The sequence below is a fragment of the Diadema antillarum genome, unplaced genomic scaffold, assembly GCF_040938485.1.
Source record: "Diadema antillarum isolate AM-2024a unplaced genomic scaffold, OU_Dant_1.0 seq00000735_RagTag, whole genome shotgun sequence".
NCBI classification, from domain to species: Eukaryota; Metazoa; Echinodermata; class Echinoidea; order Diadematoida; family Diadematidae; genus Diadema; species Diadema antillarum.
In genome coordinates, this window is record NW_027271635.1 from 1,723,022 (window position 1) to 1,735,627 (window position 12,606).

At 40.3% G+C, this 12,606-nt stretch overlaps 1 protein-coding gene across 1 annotated transcript; it reads right to left on the reverse strand.

The window, feature by feature from the left end:
• Positions 1 to 2,896: 2,896 nt before the first annotated feature.
• LOC139738319 (uncharacterized) lies at positions 2,897 to 11,093 on the reverse strand. The gene is made up of 10 exons (XM_071648959.1): positions 11,084 to 11,093; positions 10,445 to 10,636; positions 9,661 to 9,855; positions 8,423 to 8,611; positions 7,462 to 7,650; positions 6,926 to 6,994; positions 6,152 to 6,346; positions 5,524 to 5,745; positions 4,148 to 5,113; positions 2,897 to 3,027 (listed from the first exon to the last, which is right to left on the reverse strand). The coding sequence occupies exons 1-10, from the start codon at positions 11,091 to 11,093 to the stop codon at positions 2,897 to 2,899; spliced, it is 2,358 nt and encodes a 785-aa protein (XP_071505060.1).
• Positions 11,094 to 12,606: the final 1,513 nt, after the last annotated feature.

Sequence of the window (12,606 nt, forward strand, 5' to 3'; positions counted from 1 at the left end):
CTAACTCGTAAACACACACACGCACACACACACACACACACACACACAAATACACACTCGAACACCCATACATAAGAATATAGAGCAGAACACACAAGACAATCGTAAAATCAATTATAATTGAATTTTAATGAGTACTGCCGTTTCTCTTGAAAGAGCATAGTTCATATTAATTATTCAGCAATATTAAAAGAACAGACCCTTCTGCTTTTAGGGATACTTGCCGCAATGCAAATTTCTTTGGACATGAAAGTCCCTGATTTATGTTGCTATGGCGTTCAGTAATGGTTTATGCTGTAAAACGATGGATTACGTTTTTAAATGGGGTTAAGACCAGAAAAAACACTTTGTTATTACGAGAGTTTGTCATTTTAGTGCTGTTTATTTAGAGAGCCCTTTGCACTGTCTCGTGTTATGCGGTCTTAGATTGCAAATTTCATGTTTAGCTCTGTTCCAGGGATCTAAAAACACGCTAGGAGTGACACAAGCTCATCTGTAATCAAGATTGTCATGGTGCAGGGGGAGAATTGCAACAAACTTTTCCTCAAAACCAAATGTGGAAGCGCACCATATTATCCCTGCTGTAGCGATATTTTTCGACTGAGTTTCCATTACAATTCCGCACCCTCATCATTTTTTTTTTCGTTCCTTGCATACGATGTAGTGCGCTCGAGGGGAATCTTAACATCATAATGATTGATATAAATGTAGTTCAGACAATTCAGCGAATCGGGATGACTACAATGCCACAGTCAAAAACCGAATTCCAGTTGAGTACACTATTAAATTGATATGTACACATGAAGATATCATTGGCGGTTGTCTGCGTTTCTGTTTAGTAACACTGACTTATAAAATACAAGTGTGAAATGGATATCGATACGACATGTAATAACTTATAGCTCTCTCTCTTAAAAATGGATATAGAGCACATCTCACCAAAAGGCATTAAAGAAATGCATGAAAAAAAGACAACAGGAATATAGTTACATGTTCGGCACCAAACAATTATAATGTATATTTGAATGAAAGCAAACTAACATTTGAAATTAACTGTGGATATATGACATTAAAAAATGGATTATATATTACAGTGGATATTTACACTTATATCACAAAATAGTATTCTGCAATAATCTATAGACCAATTGTGACCCTGCACCTCAAAACAAACAAAAAGTCGCCAGACATTAATTTTTATTTAAGACCATATTCTGAAAGAGCAGACTTTAAGCTTTAAAATGATGTATAACTCAAATCAAATGGACTCTCCTAACCTATCTAAATATTGGAAAGAAAGCACAAACTCAGGAAAAGTGTGAACTGAGAAAAGAGGCTGTGAAGTACAGTGTCTACTGAAGCGCTTAATCTTTACCAAACCGTGCTGGCTGTGCGATGAACGGGACAAAAAACAGGAAGTAAACCACCAGAGTAACAACAATGAAGGGATTATCAAATTAAACTGAAATTAAGCATGTCTCACTCACACATTCTGTCCATAATTAATGCCAACTTTCAAAGCAGGAGCACTATCCTTTCAAAAGTTATTAGAGTTGAAAGTGAAGAGTGTGGACAAGGTTTTTCAGAAATGAAAAAGGGATTCTAAAGACACACCTAATCACACTATTCTACGAAAAATATTCGTGATAAACTGCTAAAAAACACACTTATGATACCAAATTTTAGCATAATGTAAACGAAGACCCGCTCTTTCAGAAAATATGAAAAAGTCAAATTCGGCTAGGTTGACCCATTTCACTTATTTTCAGTCCTCACGCAAAATCAGTGTGTGCGATTTTATGTTCGTTTTGAGGTGAACGGTCACAATTGGTCAGTATAGACACTAGTTAAGTGTGCTGATCAGACGCACTTATAGTTTTCCGTCGGTATTGATTATTGACACAGTATTTGTTCAGATTTTTTTTTCATGCGCAACGCTCTGACAGAAAGTATGATGTACGTCTATATCTGAAAGTTACATTGTATCAAATTGAACTATTTCATTGTTCAACTCTTTCAGTGATGAGTAAAGCAAATAAATATTTCAACAAATACTCCTGAGTAGGCACACTAAAAGCTTTGACCCGAATAGTCCTTCAAAACCCAATAGCTCGAGGCCTGAGAAATTGTGAACCAAGCTGGCTTTCAAATCTGCATATTATCTGTACAAGCAAGTTTTAAGTGTTCACTATAGGTAATAAACAAAGAAAGGTCATGAGTATCCCCCAACATAAGAACAGTAATCACACCACGTGTTTTAAGGCGTCAATCAAGGCTGTTCAGCTTGTCAGTCCATCAGCCGAAGGAATTTGATTTCCGTTTACTGCTTTTGGATTTTACGTAATACTCTTGCCATTTCTCCGTGCTGTTGATTTTGGTCTAACACCTAGCATTTATTTTCTTTGTTTGAAATACATAATACATTCTGAACATAGTGTCTATTTCAATTAAAATGTAAGCACTATTATTCAGTGGTTCACTAAGTCATTTTTTTTTTCGTTTTATACTGCTGTTACTGACAGGTCAATCTCCCCACATAAATTGTTCCCGGCCGCAACACTCCAAAGCACTCAAAATTTAATTGATAGCTATGTTTACAAAAACATAAACCGGTATCAGTGAGGTTTTCTTAAAGTTTTTAATAAAATTGCATTGATAGATGTTCTTACGTACAAAACATCTCTTTTAATGAGATGTATTATTTTCGTGGGAGATCAATGACCACATATGTACAAACCACATTGAGATATGAAAGGTATATTGTAGGAATTTGAAAATTGCACTGCAACAGTTACAACAGTTTACGTTTCAAAATTTTTTACAATTACTGTTGAAGAAACAAAGGACACCCAGCAATGTTTTTAAAACAATTTGCTCCATACTTTTAAAAAGAAAGTTACTCTGCCGCATACGTGTCTGTGTAGTTATGTTCAGTCACCGCCGTGATGAAGGAGATTGTTTTGGTCTTAAGGTTTCCGGATCTCTTTGCGTTGAGGCGCCTGGATTTATCGTCACACTTGTTGATCGCTGCAAGAAAAGATAAACGTATTCGGAAACAGGATTAGCGATGTAATTTTTGACTAACTTTAAAGGGGTGGTGGACTTCTGGTTGAGATGGGGATTCAGATTTAGCCTATCTTGCGACCTAATTAGAAACCACTTATGAGATACCAAAAAGCATGAAATTCTTGGAGGAATTCAAAGTTTATTTAATGAAATCGGTTTTGAAATGGCTGAAATATCTAAACACAAAGTAAACAATTTGGTCCTGACAAAATGTGGGCCCGATCTTTTTTAGGATCTCTTGGTATTTTTTTTTTGTGTGATATCTCAGAATTTTTAAAACCAATTCTTCATCCAATATACTTTTAAATTCATCTCAAAAAATGATTATGCTCTTTCATATTTCACACGAGGTTTCTCATTATGCCACCAAAAAAAAAAGTTAGAAAACTTAAACCTCATTTCACCTAAACGATACCATTCCTTTAAAGAAAAACATTGTTTAGCGATGTTTAATTGAAAAAAAAAGTGAGGCTGCATAGATACGATTGTCTTGGTGTAGAGTAGATTGTTATCATGTTTTTCATTCCCTATTTCACTCTCTCTCTCTTTCTCTCTCTCCAAAAGACAAGTACTCCGTTTTTCATAAGAGCGAACAAACGTGATAACCATAGTTCTTGAGTTATCACACCATTACGAGCATTATATGTTTCTCTCTTTTTATTTTAGGATTGCATCCAATATAGCTAATGTAGCTAACCAAAGACAGATCTCCAATTTAGGATACTACTTGTACAGAATCCTAAAAAAAAAAAGAATTACTTCATTGAAATCATCTAAGACATACAGATTTGTATATAGCACTTGCCACTGCGAACTGTTCCAACTACCTGTGGGAAATGTATTTTGAATTATGGAAATAGAAACCAGATCTGACTGGACTGTTGACTGTACTGATTGTTGCATCATACTTGTAACGATAAGGAAATAGACAACGTGAAAGGCTGTCATCTAATAGAATATAAGATCAGGACACCATTTCTTATTTGTTCATGAACAATATTTTGCAATTGGTCATCATTACGCAAATATTCTTACTCTAACCATCATTACTACATGCGTTGCCATTTTATATTGCTGTCACCATTAGCATCAATATCATTCTCATTACTGTCTTTGGTTCCATGCATACGTACCGTTCCACTATGGCTACTATCTGCCCACTCCTTTTGTCTCTCTTCGTCCGATTTCCGACGATTTTTGTCGAGGAGGCCCATGCAGAAGAAACAGCACCAGCACGAGAGAAGAAGAATGGTAACCGCAATGGCCGTTACAATCAAGGTAATTGCCCACCAAGGAAGACCCGGTGGATTCGGGGTTTCAGTCACAGAGACTGTGGATGCGGTTGTCATGGAAACCGTCTCGTCCACAGTAAAATGTTCGCCAAGAGTTGTTGTCCTCTGGGTCGAAACAACTGAAGTTGGCTCTGGCTCAAATTTTGTTGGTTCCTCTGATGTCGAGATCGTTGTCCTTTCTGAATTAAGTGTTGAAATATGTGACTGGTCTATGTTTGTTTCATGAGTCGTGAAATCTGGTAAGTTTGTCTTTGGTAAGTCTGTCGACGACTCGGTGATACCGCTTGTGACTGTCTGTGGTTGGCGATTGACTGTAGTCCCTTCCGAAGCTTTTGTTGTTGCAAAATATGCTGGCGTGGTAGATGCTGAACTTGTTAGTAGCTCGTCCTGCGGCGCCGTAGTCAAAACTGAAGTTGCTGAAGAAGTTATCCTGGTCGGGGAAGCTGTCGGAGTTGATACCCACTCTTCCGTGGTCCTTGACGTATGCGCGTCTGTCTGAAGATCAGTTGGACTGTAAGTAGTGGCGTATTCTGAAGTATACTCTGTGGGCTCTGCAGTGAAAGGTATTTCTTCAGTCCCTTCTGTAGTTGGATTAAACGTACGATCCGTCGGTTGCACGGACTGGTTTGGAGAAACAGGTTTCATTGTTTCTTCGGGTTCTATTGTCATCGTAGTGAGAAAAGGCGGAGTTGGTGATCCTTGAGTATCTATATCGGTCGTTTCCATTACGGAACCAGTTGCTGCCGAAGATCCATCTAGAAGAACAACAAAAACATAAAAGCAAAAACGATGAGATCAAAAGAAAGATAATGTACGTAGGAAGGGCAGACTGGTATGTGAATCATTATAATACTACTTGGTCTATACGTTATGCGAATTTGCAATCTAGTCATTATTATGATTGCATAATTCAAACATGAAACTGTGATTTTGCTCCGAGATACGATTAAGTATGCAGTGAATGTCGCCCAAGTATGTTCACAATTCTTCATTGTTTTTACTGTGTACTGGAAGATTGGTAAATTGCTATAGCTGTTTCCTTACTGACTTGCCTCCCTTTGTTTTTCATTTGGTTTACTGCTTCAGATTCTTGCAATATAGATGGATACCTACGTTGCTTGCAATCGAGTAGACGATATGCTTTTACTGAAACAAATCGCCTTACCAGTATATGCATCAGTAGTGGAGGTTCCTTCACAGGTGGGCGTGTCTGAGGGATCCCAAGTTCCGTCGTAGCAGAGCGCGCTCTGGGGACCTGTCAAATCCTGCCTGCTAGATGTCGCACATGTGAAATTGACTTCAGTCAGATGCTTGTAAAATGTGGTTGATGTCTCGCCGTCTGATGAGTGCACAACATTCGATGAAACCTCGGGAAGCTCGCAATATTCTTTAAAAAGTACGAAAATTCGAGAATAACATAGATCAGGAAAGAAAGACAACATGTAACATTCACGTCCAAGAGGATAAATGAATCATTCCTGAACTAATTAGCAAAATATTATGAAACTTATCACGAAACACTGTGTATTTCTACAGGTTGTTGCTGTTGCTGTTGTTGTTGTTGTTGCTGTTGTTGTTTATGTTTACTGTTCTTAGTTCCTGTATGTATTTCAATCTTTTTCAACTTCGTTTAACATGTTAAAGGTTAGTAGAAGAAAGCAGAGGGTTGACCTGGTTTGACGTATTTTAGCATAAGAAAGTCTCGGTGTCATCCCATAGGTCAAGTCGAACAGGTCATAAAGAATGATCAATAATGTTTCTATAATAGACGATGTTTTCTAAAAGGTCCTTACTGTAGCAAAATCTCTCGGCTGGGTCGGGAAACCAACGGGAATCCCAGCAGAAGGTGAACCAGATCCTCGGGGTGGAGATCGTGTGGTTGCAGTAGAGTAGGAAGCTGTCGCCGTGGATGAAATGGTTGTCGGGCCTACTCTGCTGAGGAATGACAATGGGGTCGTCGTCGAGGATTGTGGGATACGACGTGCAATCTATAGACAAACATATACGGTGCACTCCCGTTATAACGAAATTCCGGTTACAACGAAGTAAAAATTCAGGCCGCAACATTATGCTCTTTTTGTTTGTTTGTTTGTTTGTTTGTTTGTTCGTTCGTTTATAGCCCGAAATTTCGATAAAACGAAACCAGACTGCCGGTCCTGAGGACTTCGTTATAATGCGAGTCAAATGTAATGGACAGTCATATAGACGAACTTTCTGAATGAAAACAACAACACAAAAAGCCCTCAGCAAAACAGTAATGTCGTGAAAAGACTTTGGTCAGAGTATTGCATTCTTTCAATGAATAATTATATTCAATCCATGGTCACGGTGTTAGGTTTGATTAATTCACCAGACAATTTATCTTGGGTTAGTTGGACCTGACGATGCCTTCAGCAGCTGCAGCGTACGCTGAATGGACTAATCAGTCAGTTGCGGTTTAGAAAGCTGAAATTCATGTTGTTCCATTGGCAGATATCTTTCTGAATAACACTTTTCGGACCTTTGAAAGGAGCCCTTGCAGAATTACTGTCTATGAGAGGATCGATTATAAAACTAGTATCACTCACTTTCTCCATATGGGGGCAAGATGATTTCTTCTTGAGTGTACATATTTGGTTCCAGTGTCGATCCGGATGCTGTAATCGAAAGGTATAAAACAGGTCACAAAAAAGTCATCATATTCTGTCGTTAGTCACATGAAAAAGTCTATTGAGTATCACTTATATCAGTAAAAAAAATGTGAATATTCCTTGACTTAATTAAAAAAATGTTGCAAACTGAGATCATCAGAGCACGTTTGCAGTGAACGAATGAGTCTCGATTATTAATAGATAAATGTGTCAAGATGTGTTATTGTGTGGTCATGCATGATTATACTTTGTAAATTTTTCTTTTCGTGCCAAGTCATGCTAAGCCTACAATTAATTCTTTTTAGGTCTATTGGTAGCCTATCATTGGAAGAGCAACGTAGAGCAACAAAAAAAAAGGCATGAAACTAATAACAAATACCTAGGCCTATTACCTATTCAACGCGTGCCAACATCTTAGCTTACACACTGTGCCAAAGAAAACTGACACTATTAAAATATGAAAACACACATACTTAAGCATATGGGGACAACATCCGGGTCCCAATCCCCATCCTCGCAGGTGGCTTCGTCTGTTCCAGATAGCTGCCCAATGGAACAGGTGTATGACAGAATCGATTCGTGGACGTACAAACCGGTTGTCACCAAGCCCTCCTTCATAGTGTACTGTAAGGCGCTACCCGCCGTAGGGGGGTAGCATGGCTCTGCCGTGAAGAACACAACGTTTGAAACACAGTCTTTTTATTTAACATACGCTTTACAGATTGTACGCGACAAGTTCCATTTTGCCTACATTGCCGTGAGTTCTTTCAAGGTGCGAATGTTGTAACTTTTCCACTTATGTGACTGTCATTTTATGTTTTAGCCAATGGGTAAAGGTATGCATTCGCTTTTTCTTCTTCAAAGACAAAGTTTACAAACGCAGACGTTTCGTTTTACAAACGCTTTCCACATAGAATGCGCAAGTATCGTTTCTCCCAAATAGCAGAGGGCTCTTTAACATCCACATAATTATTGTGACTATTCATCTCATTGGATTATCCGAGGATCGCATGGTTTTTTGTCTCTTTTTCTTATAGACATCTCGCTCCTGAATTATCATAATTACACATTATTGGTAAAGATACGAATTATTCCAATGATATAAAAGGCATGTGAAACAATAATGCAAATCACGATGAAAGTGGTTTAACTATGGACAATTTGACAACGTGATTAGAAAATGATGGCCTATGACATTGTGAGTCCAATTCAGGAAGACGTTTGAATATAATGACAAATGCAATAACGTTTCGGCTTTAGGCTGACTGGTTGTTTCCCGGCCGGCTGCGGTCAATGCTGCCACAACGATAACAACTAACTAGGTCTACAATTTGCAAACAGCGCGATGCAATGCCTCTGGGTCTAGCAAACTTGGAATAAAGTGGAATGTCTTTTATGTGATCAACACGTTTGAAGGCGAAAAATCGTCCTTACCGTAGCATGCATTGCCCGATATGTCAGGTTCCCAGTTGCCACTTCTGCACACCGAGTAGGCCGTGCCCACCGTGGCGTAGGGCGGGGGAGGACAGTACAGCAGGATGAAGTCGTTCTCGACGTACACGTCTTTCACCAAATTGATGATGATGTCCTCATCGAAATTGTCCGGAACCCTACAAACTGGGTCTGAATTGCGACCAGGAGAGGATGCACTGAGTGACAGGATTTGCGCCGTTTCAAAAGGCAAATTCTATCTAGAAGATGACTTCAATGAACAGAGTGAGATCGATTTTTTTTTAAGTGGCAGTTTGACTGAAATCTGAAAGCAAAATGTTATGGCAAAGATGTTGAATCGAGTGTCCTCAATATCAGAGTACAATATTGAAAAGCGCTGTGCACATTTAACACGCTATTTTAAACTCTGGACTGTTTCATTCCTTTTTTTTTTCAGGATGATTCTGTCATGGAAACAAGTACAACATTTGTCAAGCGATGTACTCGCGTAATCCCGAGAATCTGTCCGAAGAAAATGAAATGTCGGATCGAATCTCGCGTGCGACACGCGTCTTGACTCATGGAACGCGTACCGCGCCTTTACGATTGAAAAAAAAAGAGGAAATAATAATTATGTATATCAAGGTAGTCCAAAATCTAAACTTATACAACATGCATGCTTTGAACTTGGGAGTAGTGGATGCCCTTGTTTCTCACAATTCCAGGTACAAATGCATATCAATCTCATATACATCATGTTTATTTTGTAGGCTTTGCTTTACGTTTAGTAGTTATTGGTACTTCTCCTTCCATTCATATTTATGGGTTCTCGTCCAACGCAATGTATTGTCTACACAAATCATGCTACAATCATATACATTTGCTTATCAAAATCAAACCGAAAGGACATAACATTCATGTAATGAACAAATTATTACATCATGATAATAATAACAATAATTAGGTCTTCTTTATCCAGGACAGCCTCTTCAGTGGTGCCACTGCTCTACCAGACTTGAGAGGGCCCTGTCATTGTTATTACCCTAGCGTTGTCAGGCACCCATTTATACTCCTGAGTCGAGAGGGAGATGGTAGGTAAGACATATTGTCCAAGGACGTACGCACAGGGCAGGAATCGAACTCAAGTCCTCCGATTGGGAGTCGGGAGTCTTATCCACTATGCCACAGTGCCCACTAATGATATACAATGGCAGAATGATCATCTGTGCGATCCTACAAACCTATACACGTAGGCCAGGCGGGAACTTGCCACTCTCCGTCGGAGCAGTTCGGGGAGATGTTCTCACTGGGGACCTTGCCCGCCGTCACGCAGGTCAGTGTTATCACGACGCCATGTTGGTAACTCTCTGACGTAGTACCCGTCGATTTGTCAGAATGCGTGAAGTTAGTCGGTATGTCGGAAGCCGCACAGGGAGCTGTGAATATTGTAGAGAAAATATCAGTTTTTGCCCTAATCTCATAGGAATGACGAAGATGTGAATATTTTGTGCAACACTCTCTTCATGGGAAGAGGGGAAAAAACCTGTATGTGACGCATGATCGCGTAGGACCTAATGGTTAAGAGTCATTATAGATATCATATACGTGTATATTCTGAATATATGTCCACAATCACAAAGAGTATGTTTAGTTTTGAAAAGCATGTGCTAGATTATAAACGGGCATCAGCCATTCTATTTGATTTAATTTGAGACATAACTTGTGTATTTGATACGGGGTGCCTATACCGGAAAATATGAAACATTATTCATTCGTTAACTAGAATTACAGATGAGATGTACAGCTAGCATAGTAACTCGACAGATTGGAAGATTATATTTTAAAAAAAAAACTGATATAAATGAATCAGTCTTGCGCAATACTAAGAAATTCCTTACACATCGCTGTGGTGTTGGTGTAGATATTTTCTTTTTCTCCTTTATATTCATTCTTTCATCCATTCATTCATTCATTCATTCATTCATTCATTCATTTATTCATTCATTCAAGCGCGCCACTGCTCACCGATGCACGCGTTGTCCGAAATATCTGGTCCCCATCCTGAGGTTAGGCAAGACGAAAATAAGGAGCCAACTTGGATGTACGGTGGAGGAGGACAGTAGAGTAAGATAAAGTCGCTGATTTCGTATCTGCTCTTAGTTGGACTGATAGTTATGTCAGTGTCAAAGTCAGACGGCAATGCGCATCCGGGCTCTTCTGAAGAAAGAAAAGAATGTTATTAAATGAGCAAAACTTCGTGAACTTAGATCTCGCTAAGCTTCGAGAACTTAAGCGTCGTAAAGTTCGGCCAGTGTGGCCGCGGCTATTGACACCGCTATGATATACCAGCATGGAGAGGTATAGTCTAAATCACTGTGAGTTCCATGGAGAAAAAAAAATAATGAGATTTAGAGCGGTTACATATTCAAATCATGCAAATGTTTTGAGGAAATGAATTGAACCAGCGGTGCCATGCTGACTCGGAATGAAAGGATTTCATACAGCATGATCTGTCATGTTTTTCCCCACAATGGAATCAAACGTATTGTGATCTCAAATTACACCTAAACAAATATTAAAATAATGACGTGGAATGAAACGTTTTAGGCCTGTTTACATCGTATCTGGCAGGGCAACACGGCACGGCATCAAGACACGACTCACCGCGCGGCATACCGTTTTCCCTTTTCCACTTCACATAGCACGACACCCTTCAAGGTTGCAGGGTGAATGGCATCGTATGGGAGCGATTTATTGGAGTGCCGTGGTGCCGTGCCGTGGTGCCGTACCGGATGCGGAGTAGACGTGCATTTATTCCGTTATCATTCTCGTTCGCTTTGCATGCAAAGCCATACAGAGATTGTTACTACCTATTGCCGATGTAGTGGACATCTGCTCTGTCGTTGGCATCGTAGATTCAGCTGAAGTGTGTTCTGGTGGTGAGGTTGTGCCCTGCGGTGGAAACGTAGTACCATCACTCGTGGAGATCCCTTCTTGGGTAGTGTGCATCGATGTGGTAACACCCGTAGTCGGTTCTATACCACCCGTCGAAGGAAGTCTAATGGTCGTGCGCTTTTCATCGGTTGTAGAGGATCTCCGTTCCCTACCGGAAGATGTCGTCTCCAGCGATTGTGATTCGGAGGTAGCATGTATCACTTCCTCTGACGTAAGCAAATGAGTCTCTGTGGTTGGACTTTCGAAGTTAGTTGTGAACTCATCGCCGTCCACCGTTGATGTTTCAGGCGTCGTTGCTGTGCTTAATGATAGTAGAGTAGGTGGTTCTGATGATCCTGCTAGCTCTGCAGAGGTGTACGCGAGCAGATCTGTAGTGGTGGCTGTGGAGGTGGGACTCAAGCTTGTCGAAAGACTGGCGCTAGTCACCTCGGAGGCCGTCGAGTCATCGTTAAGTTCTGATGTAAAGGCCTGAGACGAAGAGGTGGAAGGCGAACTACTGATTACTTGAGTTGTTTCCGCGCGGCCAGTTGACGACTTGAAGTTCATTGGAGTCGACATGGACGATAAGCGTGTCTGCTCTACTGAAGAAAATGTGGCGCTCTGAGTTTGTGGGTTTTCTACAGTAGTCATGGTCTGGTCCAATGTGGTTGTCCATGTTTCTGATGTTTGGGTAACATCAGGTGTTGACTTCATATTCACACTTGTCGGGTTTGTCTCTGTAGCGGCAAAAGAACTGATTGCTGAGGTGAGCCAGGAGATTAGTGTAGTAATGGCGTCCGTAGCTGTTTGGGTCGTTAAATCTTCAGTCGTCATAAGGGTGGATTGAGGGTTCATCTCAGTTACGACGGTTGGCAACCCAGCTGAAGTGGCCAATTGTTCTGTTTGTTCCGTCGAAGGTGCAAAGCTACTGCTCTCAGAGGTATCAGTGTTCATCGTATTTGGAACTGAAGTGTAATACACTTCGGTCGATGGATTGTAACTCATGGTTATATCAGTTTCGAAAGTATTTTGGAGGGATGTGTAATACACTTCAGTCGATGGACCCTGTGAATCTGTGGCAACATCTGTTTCAATCTCCGACGTTGCCAACAGCGTGCTCATTAATTCCGTGGGCACATCGGTTGTCCGTATGTCCGTGGTGGCGGGAAGCGTGAATGTATCTGTCAGAGTTACTGTCGCTTCTGACGTCATTGCGTCAGTCGTGATGACCGTAGGGGGAGCTGTCGTTGTGT

Bases quoted from the DNA above. Each gene is read 5' to 3' on its own strand.
- LOC139738319 (XM_071648959.1), bottom strand. The intron at 8,612-9,660 runs GTTTGTAGGATC...GTCGCAATTCAG, and splicing joins CGCCTGGCCTACGTGTATAG to ACCCAGTTTGTAGGGTTCCG. The intron at 6,995-7,461 runs GTATGTGTGTTT...TTTCGATTACAG, and splicing joins TGTTGTCCCCATATGCTTAA to CATCCGGATCGACACTGGAA.